The 13968-nt window shown below is 45.7% G+C and overlaps 1 protein-coding gene across 4 annotated transcripts in view; it reads right to left on the bottom strand.

Moving 5' to 3' along the window:
- Positions 1-2702: 2702 nt before the first annotated feature.
- CHCHD3 (coiled-coil-helix-coiled-coil-helix domain containing 3) overlaps positions 2703-13968 on the bottom strand; it is a 124205-nt gene continuing 112939 nt past the window's right edge. For 2 of the 4 annotated variants that reach the window (XM_015628579.3, XM_015628581.3), the window contains 2 exons: positions 8317-8452; positions 2703-3381 (listed from right to left, as the gene is read on the bottom strand). In XM_015628579.3, coding sequence (XP_015484065.1) covers positions 3358-3381; positions 8317-8452 — 160 coding nt within the window. In that variant the 3' untranslated portion in view covers positions 2703-3357. Of the gene's footprint in view, positions 3385-8316; positions 8453-13968 lie in introns of all 4 variants that reach the window. The other 2 variants (XM_015628582.3, XM_015628580.3) reach the window with 1 other exon arrangement.

Here is a 13968-nt window from a genome sequence, read left to right as displayed (position 1 = left end):
GCAGCCCCAGGTCCCCCTCACACCACGGCCAAGCTCAGGTCCTGTCCCTCTTCCCCAGGGAGGGGCAGATGCTGCTCCAGCTCCTTGAATGCTGAACTCTGATGATCAAACCTTGCTGCCAGGCCCTGTTTGACACTTCTGAGAGCAGCCAGGGAGGTGACAGAGCCAACACAGAGCTGAAAGCAGCAGGGTGTTCCCCAGCAGCATCCCTGCCTCACCTCCCTCGCCACGTGAATCCTGCCCTGGGCTCTGGGGGTCACTCACTGCTGTCCTGAACTCTGCTGTGACAGTGGGAACAGCCCCCAGCTCCTCAGGGAGCTTTCCTCACTGCTGGAAAGCAGCAACACGAGCTGGCCATGACCCCAGAGGGTTTTGTGGGCACAGCTGGGAGAGGCTGAGCACAGAAAGGACTCTCCTGGCTGCAGGAGCTCGGCCTCTTCTGCTCTCTCACATCCCCTCTTGTGTCTGCAGCCAACTCCCAGAAGTGTCAGCTCAACACAAACCATCACAAATTATGGACTGACCAGGTGACAAAATCCACATCTGCAGCTGTTTGCACCCAAATCCAACCTTGTCTGTTTTTATCTGGCAGCACCCAGCTCCTGATGGAACAGGACTGACCCTGGGCAGGGAGCTGCAGCATGCAGTCACCCAGCACGGGACAAAAGATGATTTTGGGTCCTGCAAATCACATTTGACACCCTGGACAAAAATCCTGCCACTTCTCCACTCTGTCCCTGCTACTGATGAAGGAGGCTGGCCTTGTTCTGATCCAGCAGTTCCTGCTGTCACCAACAGCTGGGGTGGGTTTGGGATCTGCAGGTGCTGAAAAAGGTCACAGAATCATAAAATCATGAATAGGAGGGAAACTTCTCCATAAACTCCCATAAAAAACCCCAGGAGACTTCCAAGATTTTAAGATTTCAGCACCCACATCAGCACGTGGGGAGAAGGAAGAAATCAAACACCTATGGGATGCAGGGATGCACGTACACAAAAGCAGAGGTGGTGGTGAAATGCCAGAAATATCCAGAATTACTGCTCTGCTTTAAAGGCAAAGGTTGTCCACACCAGGGCCAGTTCCAAACTCCACACCAGGGCCTGTTCTAAACTCCACACAAAGACCAGTTCTAAACTCCACACCAAGAACAGTTCTAAACTCCACATCAAGGCCAGTTCTAAACTCCACACCAAGAACAGTTCTAAACTCCACACCAAGACCAGTTCTAAACTCCACACCAGGGCCAGTTCTGAACTCCACACCAAGGCCAGTTCTAAACTCCACACCAGGGCCAGTTCTAAACTCCACATCAAGAACAGTTCTAAACTCTGCACCAAGACCAGTTCCAAATTCCACACCAAGACCAGTTCTAAACTCCACACCAAGAACAGTTCTAAACTCCACACCAGGACCACTTTTAAAGTCCTTACCCTGCTGCTGCCACCATCCTCCCCCAAGCCACACAGGCTGCAGCTGCCACCCCTGATGCCACAGAAGATGTTTAAAGAACACAACACCTCAAACACAGTTGGAACAAAGCAGGCAAGGCTGACTCTCATTGCTCAAGGCTGTCAGGATGAGAAACCAATAAACATTTGGCAGTAACAGAGACCTTCCTTCCCGACACAGCTCTTCCCCTGATTTTACAGCATCATCTGGCCTGAGAAACGTCTGCTTTTCCTCTATGCTGAGTTTTGCTGCCAATTCTGAGTCTGGCAAGGCTGGCTCTGCCAACTTCTTGGCTCTCTGTTACAAAAGAGAACATTGGAGAGAAGGATTTGTGAGTTAGCTGATTTGTAAACACTACAGCAAGTCACCGTGTAAACACGCTGCTTATGTCCCTGTTGTTTTTCCCCAGCAGTTCACCTGGCACCTGATGTTGAACTCCAGGATCCTCCCCTCCCACCAACATTACAGTTGCTTGGCATGTTAAAAAAAAAATCCCAGCTTCTCTGGGTAGCATAAAAAAAAATAAAATCCTTAATTAAACAGCGCTCACAAAGCATCTTGATAATTAGGGAAGTCCATGGTAATATTTTGCATGAATAATAAATGAGATCCACAGGTGCACCCACAGTTGTTCAGTAGGATGAGGTTCAAACACAGCCAATTAGAAAGGGAGAACAGGTAAATTAACAGCAGAAGGCTCCAGACTTGCTGTTCATTTGACATCATTACTTTCCCTATTGTGTAAAAAGTCCCTCCTAAGATTGCTTGGGACAAGGTTTTTACCTGAAGGAAAAGAATTGAAGGAAACTGAGTGCTTGCACAAAGCTGGATTGGAGATTTTCAGGGAGTTTCTGCCCTTTCACAGAATCCCAGAATGGTTTGGGTGGGAAGGGGCTTTAAGTCCATCTCATTCCAACCCCCTCCCTGGCCTGGGACACTCCCAGGGATCCAGGGGAACCCACAACCTCTCCATGCAACCAGAGCTTGCAGCGCTCCATTCACAAGCATTTCCCAAGGAGGGAAGTGGTAGTGGATCAATCACAACACTCCCATCACGTGGGATCCTTTTAGGTGGCTGTGATGGAAAACAGCTCAATCCCAGCCCCGTTCCTGACACCAGGGCTGGTTGTGCATGAAAAGTCTGTGCTTGAAAGCTTCAGCAACAACATCTGCTGGGAAAGCGTGATTGACACAGCAGAGGGAACACCATCCACCCCCGAGGAGTGGGAAGGGAGACAGACTGCAGCATCAATCTTGTGCATAAAACAAGATTTATTGTTGGTACAGAGTGAGGCGTTTTCGTCAGGACTTGATACGAGCGAGGAGCACAACAGAACCATCCCGTGGAAATAAAGCCATGGACCACCCTAAGCCTTGGACCACGAACATCATTCCAGCAGAAGGCCTGCAGAGAGAGACCTCAGCAAGCCAGGTCATTTGGGAAGCTGAAGCACAATTTACAATTCTACACTGTGAGGAGAACCCTGGCACCGGGACCAGGGGCTGCTCCCGAGGAACGGCCGCGTCCCGGCGCCGCAAGGGTTACCCCCCTCCCTCCGACAGCGAGATGTTTCTGAGCAGATTCTACAGAGAAATAGCAGCATTTGAAGGATATTTTCCCTCTCTGAGGTCAGAGAAAGGTTCTTTTCTTTCCCTTCCTTCCAATGCTCCAGTAAGTGGGCTTTGATAAGGCGGAAGGCGAGCTCTGATGGAACAAGATCCAGGTCTCGGCTTCCCGAGCGGTCGCGCTGATTGAGCCGCGAGGATGCTGCCCTTCAAATGGCTCTTCCACTTCTTGTCTTTATTGGGCTGCCCTGAAAATGGGCTGCTGGGTCATTCTTGGGGAGAAAAAAAAGCTCTTCTGCTGAAATTAGTTGATGGTCTTGTGCTTGGTTTGGACAATGCCTTTATCCTCCTCTCCCAAGCAAGCTCTGCTGCAAAAATGATCAGAAGGGAGGGAAGAGAGAGGGAGAAACACATATTTCAGTAAATCTGAGTTATTCCAGACACTCCCTGAAGTTTGGCTACAATTCTTTCCTAAGATCTGACATTTTAAAAATCTAAACACAGAACAAGAAACCTTGTTGATAAACACACCATGCCAGAGACAAGCCACAGAGGCAGAATGAAGGGATCTGAGGACTCAACAAGGCAGTGCTTTGGAGGCCTGAAGAGTCCCTCTAATGATCCATTTTCATCTCCCCTCATGCTGCCATGGCTTTACTGCTGCAGCTATTAAAGGAAATTAAAACATTTGACCTTACAATAAGAAAAATCCCATTCCCAGCAATTAAACTCTTGAGGAAAAATATCCTGAAATCATCCAACACTGAGTATCCCTTGCCTGGCTCTTTCCCGGGTTCTGAGCCAGAATTAAAACCCCAACAGTCTGAACATGTTGCACTCATCTCAGGCTTCATTACAGAGACACAGAGCATGGAATGGTTTGGGTTGGAAAGGACCATAAAAATAATTCAATTCTTTTCACTAGACCAGGTTTCCTGTCCCTGGAAATGTTCCAAGCCAGGCTGGTCAGGGCTTGGAGCAACCTGGGATAGTGGGAGGTGTCCCTGTCCATGGCAGGGGCTGGAATGAGATGATCCTTAAAGCCCCCTCCAATCCAACCCATTTTTCTTGCCTACAAAACCCACCAAACGAGTAAGGACTAATTAAGAGTCTCCTTGCAAGAAATGGTAGGAAGGGATTTGATAAATCCGAGGTTTTATGTCAGGAACAACCCCAAATTTAAACCTTGAAATCTTACAGGTGATCTCCAAACAGCTGATTCAGGTGTCTGAGCAACTCTACACAGCTTGGAAGTCTGGATTGCATTGTCACAGTCATGGAAATTAGGGAAAATTAACAATAAAGGGAATTAAAACCATGTCAGGTCTGGCTCCAACCAAATTTTTCTATTATTCTTAAAAACAACCCCGTAAACTGTGCTGTTCCACCCAGTTCCTGCAAGGGTTAAGAGCTGCACCTCGACTGGACTTTAGGAAAAATGTCTTTCCCAAAAGGATTGTCCAGCCTGGGGACAGGGCTGGAGTTCCCATTCCTGGAGGGATTTAAAAGCATTTTAAATTAAAAGGATTTTAAGTGTGGATGTGGCACTTGGGGACGTGGCAGTGCTGGGAATGCTGGGACTCGATGGAACTGGAGGAATTTTCCAACCTTAACAATTGTGACTTTCAAATTCTCCAAGGCATCCACACAAAGGTGGTGCCTGTCCTTGTGCCCACAGAACCCTCCAGAATCCACAGAGGAGAAGAAGAGGCTGATGGAATAAAAGGAGTCACTTTTGGGTGCATTTGCAAACAAAAATGTGGGGAAGTTTCATCCGTTACCAAAACCTCCCCATGGAGATTTCTGGAAAGCTCAGGAAAATTCCTTTTTCCAGAGGAATTACAGACTCATTCCAAGCCATCTCTGGGCTGAATATTAACTTTACTTTGTTTTAACACTGCACAAGTTAACAGAAGAAATTCCCAAGGGATCTCAGAAAAAATGGGTTACTTTTGTTGAGTGTCCCAAGGAAAGAAATTACAGATATTTGTTCATCATGTCCATATTTCTGCCCACAAAACTTCACCTTCAGACAAACAGGGGTGTTCCAAGCCTTGCTTTGGTTTTATCTACATTTTGGGTTTTTTTACTGTTTTTCCTTGCCTTTTTAAATTAATGCATTTAAAATATATATATATATTTATTTTTTTTTTCCATAACCTCAGGGAGGGAAGCTGGTCCATAATAAACTTCCTTTATGAGGGCACTGTTAAATGATGAACTCTTTTTGTTGTGTTTCAATTCAGTGTTTCCAGATACACAAATTCCATGCATTTTTCTCTTCAGAGCAGAAACTGGTGTCAAGTAAAAACACAGGAGGATGAGGCTAAAATCCTGGTTTTATTCTGTTTAAGAGGCATAATTAAGGACCCACTTGATCCAACAAATTAAAATAGTGGTTACAAGGCTGAAGGATAACATTTTTGTAGCCAGGCTGTCAGCAGCTGCTGGTATTGTTATTTTAAATACTCTTAAACCTCACCTGCCTGCAGAGACCCGAATCCTTCTGGAATTCAATGGTTTAACAGGAAATTATTGCACGGATTTTTTAAACCATAGCTGTGTTTCTATGTAAGAATCAGAACTTCTTGTAGCCCAGGGTGGGGAAAAATTGAGAGGGGAAAAAAACTCCCAAAAAATGCAAAAAAAACCCCAAAAATATATATATATTTTAACTGCTCTTGTCCATACCCATGTCTGGAAAACCAGGAAAAAGGATTAAAAAGCCATGGATGAACTGGCTGGAGACACTTCAGGAGTGGCAGCACAAATAAATGCCACACACAATCCAAATATCTTCCCCTTAATGGCTCCATTAGGTTAAGTTTTCCTCTCCATTACTGGCATTATCACTGTAATAACATGCAAACATTAATAACAGAGTTTAATTTATCTCCCCAGCTTCTCATGACTTTGGGAAGAGATTTCAAGGGAAGATACAACGTGTCAAAGCCCTCGGAATTAACAACTCTCTGGGCTTTTCTAAGGAGGGGAGAAAAGGACAGATAGAGACATGAGATTACAGACAGCATGAGAAATAAGGAGCACACAGAAGAGAGGGGGAGATAATTATAAGCAAGATAGGAAAGAAAAGAGGAGTCAATAAATTCAATTTATGAAAAGCACAGAGTGTGCTCAGCCCGAGCACAAGTGCCCAGACTCACCGCCAGGAAATCGGATTACTTCACTTATTTGCTTTCCAATATCTTGCTCTATTCCCTCTAGCAAATTTTCTTCTTCCTTTGTTTCTTGTAGCCAGTGTCAGTTAACTTTTTCATTTCTGAATCTGCCATTTATCCCCCTCCTCTGGCTCCCAAGCAAGAAGGTAATTTTGAAGTGATTTTATAGCAGCGTTTAGGAATTATTTCAAAGTAACTGTCTGGACTTGTGGGCAAACTGTGAGTAAAAATAATTACAATTACAGCTGCAGCACGTGGAGGATGGGCTGGTGTTCATTAGGAAAAACAATTGCTCCTGCTTGCAAATATTTCCATCATAAAAGGCTTCTCCTTCTGTGTTATCATGAGAGAAACCTCTCTGAATTCTCATCTTGAAGCATGTGTGAAACAGAATAAGAAACATTTAGGAAACACTTTTAACTACTTGACAGGATTGGATGAAGATCTTCAACAAAAAAAAAAGGTGTTTAAAAGGGTTCAAAAACCTAATGCTCATATTTATGCAATTTGCTTTTCCTGCACCTTCTGAACATGAATTAATTCATCCTCATCAGAGTCTTCTGAAGAAATTCCTATCAGATACAAACTTGAGTCAGAGCTTAAACATGTCAAAGTAATTAATCCACTTTTTTTCTGGTTACTTTAAAAAATAATAAGAAATTAAACATACAGTAAATCAGTGCTGCAGATGCTGCAGGGCCATGGGGAAATCCACTACAGAACAAACCAAAACAGGGTTACAAGTGATGGAACAAGAGGAAACGGCCTCAAGTTGCACCAGAGGTGGTTTAGGTTGGATATTGTGGAAAATTTCTGCACTCAAAGGCTTGTCCAGCCAGGGCAGGGGGATTTAAAAGCTGTGTGGAGGTGGCACCTGGGGACAGTCAGTGGTGGCCTTGGGGGATAATTGTACTGGATGGTCTGAAGAATCTTAATGGCCCCGTGATTCTCATGTTATTCACTGGACTTTTCCTCAAAAAGCAGATTGGTGCATTCCAAAATGGGCAGGAGGAGAAATCATGGAATCACAGAAGGGTTTGGGTTGGAAGGGACATTCCAGACCATCCTGTCCACCCCACCATGGGCAGGGACCCTTCCACTACCCCAGGGTGCTCCAAGCCCTGTCCAGCCTGGCCCTGGACACTGCCAGGGATGGGACAACAAACATCAATAAAGGATAAATTAAAGGAAGTGAATTTGAAGGGACAGGGAGCTCTCAGTGACTGAGGAACAACGAGCAGTATCAATTCCAGTGTTAATAATTTGGGAATACCAGCTGGAGGCTGCAGCATTTTAAAACAAAAGGTCACAGAGAAGGATCAGAGCCAAAGTCTGATGGATTTTCTGCCCAGGCAGAGTTGAGCCCAGGGAAGGTGATGCCCATGATCAAACACCAGCCGTGCTCTGCAGGTCTCCACTGTCACATAAAGATGGGTGTCCTCACGTGCTCAAATATTAACTCACGGATTTGGGCAGAAATAAAGATCAACAGACTTATTTAAGCACTTTTTATACATCCTGCACGTGGGCTGTGAGCACATTTTGTTTGTTTAAGGACACAATTGAGGTCAATATATGCTTTTCTGCATTTGAAAGACAAAGGCTGATGGAAAAGAGTGAAAGTGCAAAATCTGTAGCTTCTTTTAATTTAATGATTTACTGTCATTTTCCTTCATGCTGCACTAATAAAGCATAAAGATTTTAATTGGCAGTGACATCCATACCCTACAAAACTGGAAGAGAGGAGGGCAAGAGCAGGTAAAGGGCAGTTTTAGACCAGACTGAAGAAATCAAGAATTCCAAGTGGTGACCAATGTAGCTTGAGACATCCAGGAGTTTCTCGTATTTATAGCAAAAATTACCAGGTATTTTAATCCCCTTGTTTTACTGCTAAAACTGTAGATAACAGGAAACATCTGCCAACAGCAAGAGCTCCTACACTGAACAACAGCTTCCCAGGGGAAGAGATGGAAACCTGAGCATTTAAATCAACTCTGAGTGGTCTCCACAGAGCTCTGGGAACTCACCTACTGGGAAATGCTTAGGCATGGAGGAAGGACTAATTGGAACTTCCTCAGCTCATCATAGCACCATTTTTCAGTGAGAATAGGTCCAGCTCACCTGTTTGGCATGGTTGACACAGTGCAGGTACTGGCTGGCCAGGGCAGAGCAGCTCAGGGTCTCCTGGGCATGTTCCCGGTAGCACTGGAGGATTTTATCCTGCAGCTCCCCACAGATCGGGTGGGACTCGTATCTCCTGTGAGAACAGAGAACAGCTTCAGGGTTTCCTTCTAAAAACATCTCAGGAAAGACAAAAATTTATTATTATTACTGTTGTTATTATTGTTATTGTTATTATTATATCAGTTGGGGTAGGAAGGGAGTTTAAAGCACATCCAGTCCCACCTCCTGCCATGGGCAGGGCCATCTTCCACTATCCCAGGCTGCTGGAGCACTTCCAGAGGAAAGAATTCCTCTCTGTGAGGGTGGTGAGGTCCCTGGAAGTGTCCAAGGCCAGGCTGGACAGGGTTTGGAGCACCCTGGGATAGTGGAAGGTGTCCCTGCCCATGGAATTGGGGGTGGGATGATCCTTAAGGTCCCTCCCAACCCAACCCAACCCACTCTGTGATTCTGATTCTTATTTTGCTGATTGGCCAAGGCAGGTTTTCCTGTTTTTCCTGTTTCATTTCATTTCCCTGCTCCTCCAGGGAATTGATTTCTTGACAATCACTGAAGATGTCGTGGTAAAGAAAAGGGAATGTTAAGTCACCTTGATTTTACAGTATGTACCTATAAAAACATCTCTTTCTCCTTTCATTCATTGCCCTGCATCTGTAAAATCTAAACCAGAATTTAAATGCAGTCCCAGGTGCTTGCACACTTTATGATCTCCAAGTTCAAACTTCTGCAGACTCTTAGAGAGAAGGATTTTCCTTTAATCCCCCCTCTGCTGAGATCAGCACGTGCTTCAAAGGCGTGTCAGGCATCAGAATGTGTAACCACAAACTGCTGCACACGGAGGGGGCACGGCAAGGTCTGGGACAGGGAACAACAGAATCACCAGGGATGTTCCCTGTAGGCATCTCCCAGCAGTGATGATTTAGATCCAGCTACACCAGAGCTCCAATAAACCCCCAAATCCCTGGTGTGAATTGATAAACCAATCCAAGAGAGCCTGAATTAACTAAAAATACCCCGAGTAAACCTTTATTCACAAGTTTTAAAGTGACTTCTTACATACAGGTGAAGAGAGAAAGGAATGGGCTGCTCTAGCATTGCTGCATTAATTCTGTCACTGTATTTAAAGCCATTTCAATGGGAGAACTTTCTAACCCATGATAAAGAGCTTTTGAATTGTTTCTTTTTTTCTCAGAGCCAGGCCAGCAGTGACCAAACCCCAGGTATTATTCCTTATTTGAATGTTTCAAAGGACTCTGTACATTGCCAACCATATGGGAGCTGTGTGAGACACATCATTTCCCACCCCTCAGTGATTTGTTTTCACACTCTGACTTTTCAGGGGGGATTTTTGAAAACCTCCCCTCAGCCCTGTCCTTCCAGGCACTGCAGGTCAGTGAGAACGAGGCCACTTCCTTCAAGTCAACTGAGTCAAATCATTTTTTGGATGAATCTGAAGGTGAGCAGTGTCTCTGTATCGATCAGCTGTGCTGGTTCCACTCCCCTGATGCTCTGCTGGCACTTTTGGGAAAGCACTAAATGAAATTACTGCCTGGCATGAGAAGGGCATCAAGCACGGGCTGCAGGATGTCCTGTTGGGAAAGGAGGATCCAGTGTCCATCATGGGAACCCCTCTGAAGGGTTTCCCATTGATTTCTGCCAGAGATGGAACACAGGAATCACATTGGATGGTCAGAAACAACAGCAAGGAAACTCCTCTGAAGGGGAATGAAATATCTCCCTAACAGAAGTTGCTGTGATTACATCAATTAATACTTAAATGGGATATTGGGAAGGAATTCCTGGCTGGGAGGGTGAGGAGGCCCTGGGATGGAATTCCCAGAGAAGCTGGGGCTGCCTCTGGATCCCTGGAAGTGTCCAAGGCCAGGCTGGATGGGGTTTGGAGCAGCCTGGGACAGTGGGACAGTCCCTGTCCATGGCTGGGGTGGATCTGGATGGGCTTTAAGGTCCCTTCCAACCCAAATTGTTCTGGGGTTCCCAGAATAAAAGTCATTTTACAGAAGCATTTAAGGGTCTGTGGGGTTTTACTGAGGGAAAAGCTTCTAAAAAAAAGGTAAATAAATGCAAACCCAGCAATTAGGTTGAATTTATTGTGAAAATGTGGAGGTTTTAAATGCCTGGGTGGATAAAGCAACCTGGTCTGGTCCCAGGCAGGGCCAGGGATCCTGAGAGCAGGAGATCCCTTTCCTGAACTATCCCAAGTCCTGAGAGAGATCCTGAGATGGGAAAAGTGTCACCAGAGTACCATGGAATGGTTTGGGTTGGAAGGGACCTGAAAGCCCATCCAGTGCCACCCCTCTCATGGGCAGGGACATCTCCCTCTGTCCCAGTCCCAGTCTGCTCCAAACCCCAATCCAACCCTGGACACTTCCAGGGATTCAGGGACAGCCACAGCTTCTCTGGGAAATCCATCCCAGGGCCTCACCACCCTCCCAGCCAGGAATTCCTTTCCAATTTCCCATCTAAATCCCCCTTCTTCCCATTTAAATCTTTTGCCCCTTGTCCTATCACTGTCTGCTCCTGTAAAGTAAACAAAATTGTGTCCTACATCATATTTATTTATCTGTTTATTAAATTGCTCAGAGATTTCACAACCAAACTGAAGGAAAACCAGCAGTTTTCCTGCACCACCACGAGTGCAGAGGGAATGCCAGGGGATGCTGACAGATCTCCAGCTCCACTCAGTGCAGCTCCAGAATTCCTGAGCAGAACCAGCACACCCAAAAGCCCCAAGGTTTTTCTCAGCACAAGTCAATACGAGCAGCAGCCGCCTGGCACGCGAGGAACAGCGTGTTTTTATCAAGTTTGTGATTCCTTGATCATGCTTTCCCTTCTCCAGCTGCTCCTGAAGCACCTCCCATGCCAGAATAATCTTTCAGAGCTGGAATAAACCTCTGAGGGAGGCTGCACCCACCTTTTCCAGTGAGCTGATGCATCACAACCTCGTAAAGGTAATAGGATGAAAACACAAAAGGAAATGAGGGAGAGACCGTCTTAAAAAGAAATATTCTATGCTAAAGCATGAAAAGAAAATTTAATGAAGGGAACTTTGTACTCATCTGGGCTCTCTCAAAGAGCATAGCTTATTGTGCTCCTGGGGGCTCGGGGAGAGGAGCCCCTTCATGGCATTCAAACAAAATGTCTACTAAAGAGGAAATTTGAAATCACCACGGTGAGCTTTGCGAGTTTCGTGCTAAAACTGACACTCTCACTGAAGGAATCTGAATGGCTGATGAGTTTCCAGCTGTGCAGGTATCTGGCATAATCCCCCTCAGATCAGGACTTCAGGCAATTGTCATAAAATATGGGGAAAAAAATAGCAACAAAAAAGCGGAGCGTGAGATAAAAATAGTGCCATGAGATGGGCAGGAGTACCCAGGGCTTGATTTAATTCCTCATTAAAGCGCTGACACCTATCAAAGGCAGCTGATTTTATTTGTGTAACCCTTGGCTACTTCTGAAGTGCTGAATAAAACAGACCAGAGGGATCCTCTGTGTCCGAGCAGCGCTCAACAGCCCAACCTGCGGCTCTCTGAGATCCAATCTTGCTGTGCCTCCTCCAAAGAGCAGCTCAGCACATCCAAACCACAAACTGGGGGTGGTTCCCAGCACAGGGCTGTGCTTGGAAAGTCCAGGGAAGTCTTAACTCGAAAACAAAACCCTACAAATGGACGTGATCCCACTGAGCCCCAGAGCAGCAGCACAGGAGGGTGTTGGAGAGGATGTTCTGACCTGTTTTATTTAGTCCTGCTGATGGAGGAGAGGAGCCAAGCTGTGACCAGACCTGGCAGAAAGCAAAATAAACAGGAAAAAAAAAAAAAGGGAGGATGTTTCTTTTCTCAGTGTTCTCAGAATAAACACAGAGATAAGGAAGAACAAATGGATGCAAACAGATGGTGAAACAAAGGGAAACTGAGGCAATCCACACCCTCACGGTGGGCAGCTCATGAAGTGTGTAACAGCTTAATTGTTTTCAGGTGCTTTATGAAGAACTAAGAGGGATTTCAGAAGGATTTGTGGGAATTTAATAAATTAATATTGTCTGTGTCCAGCAGAAATTCCTTCTGAGAAAGAGCAAGATGTGTTTCATGGCATCATGGAATGGTTTGGGGTGGGAGGGACCTTAAAGCTCACCCAGTGCCACCCCTGCCATGGGCAGGGACACCACCCACTGCCCCAGGCTGCTCCCAGCCCTGTCCAACCTGGCCTTGGTTGGATCTTCCAGGGATCCAGGGGCAGGCACAGCTGCTCTGGGCAGTTTGGAAAGGGGATGAGTGAGGGGTACGAGGTGGAGTCACTGGAAACAGCAGGGAAGCAGAAATGGGACATGCAGGGCTTGGAAGATGTGTGATTTTCCTGGGATAACACTGATGAGGATGGCAGGATGAAAGGGGATGATGTGAATTTGGGGTAGGGAAGAATCTGCAGCGCTGCTTTCACCAGACACAGCCAGGGCAAGATTCCACTTCTTTTGGCCAGGAGGAAAAAGAAAAGTCAAAGGAATGTTGGTTGCCCAAGCAGAGATGGATTTGGCTGAGAAGATGGACAGGAAAGGCCACGTTGGAGGGATTTTGTACATGGAGGCAGCAAGAGAAACGTGAGCCCAGCTCAGGGAACCCTGAGGGAAGCTCAAAGCTGAAGTGTGAACACCTCTGAAACAGCAGCAAGGCACTTGTGCTCTCCACCACCACCCAAAAAGGTGCTGGTGAGAGGAATTCTTCTTTTTTTAACATTACTTCACCCAAAAAGAGCCTCTTCCAGCAGCATCACTGCTGAGCAAATCCACAGTGTGCATTTATATAGCACAGAAAATAGTTGTAAAGCAGAACCCAGGGGAAAAAAAAGACAAAAGGGCACATGGTAATGAAGGTCCTCATCACTGCACCATTATTTTTAGTTTTTACATTAATTTACTCTTTATATTAAACTATTTTTAAAGACTGTCTTCGCACATGCTGTAGGTGATGAGTTGGAGGCGCGTTACGAAACGTGTGAGGCACAAAACCAAATGGTTGAGTTCTCCTCTGAATGGTTTGGGAGGAATAAAACAGATCTGATTGCTGAATATCTACAAATGCTGGGCCCTAATCAAGCTGTGCCCTCACAATCACCACGTGGGAAGTGCTGCCAGCAAAAGATCAAGTACTGCAGAGTTGATTCTTGCTTTTATTTACACTCCAATGAGGAGTGTGACTTCTCCAAAAGGTGTAAAAGAATTTTCCTAACGAATCTCTGCTGAAATGCTGGAAAGAACCACGCTGGTTTGTGCTCTGCAATTGAGAATGTAAAATCTACAGAGCAATACTAAATGAATGACTTAAAGGTTGGAACACAACTTATTCCATCTTTTGTGATACTTAAGAATCAAATCCAGCATTAATCTCCCCTGGGTTATTTTTATATCCTTTCTCCAAAAATCCCAGCACCCCCAAAACCTAACCCAAAACCACAGGCAAATGTTTGTCATCCTCTCATTGACTGCACCTCTTACCCAGCCTTGTGAAAAGAAAATAAAACTACATTTCAAACGAGGAGAGGAGAGGAGAGGAGAGGAGAGGAGAGGAGAGGAGAGGA

This window comes from Parus major, chromosome 1A (genome assembly GCF_001522545.3).
Source record: "Parus major isolate Abel chromosome 1A, Parus_major1.1, whole genome shotgun sequence".
NCBI classification, from domain to species: domain Eukaryota; kingdom Metazoa; phylum Chordata; class Aves; order Passeriformes; family Paridae; genus Parus; species Parus major.
Note: the sequence above shows the minus strand (reverse complement) of the source record. Positions and strands in the feature narration are given on the sequence as shown.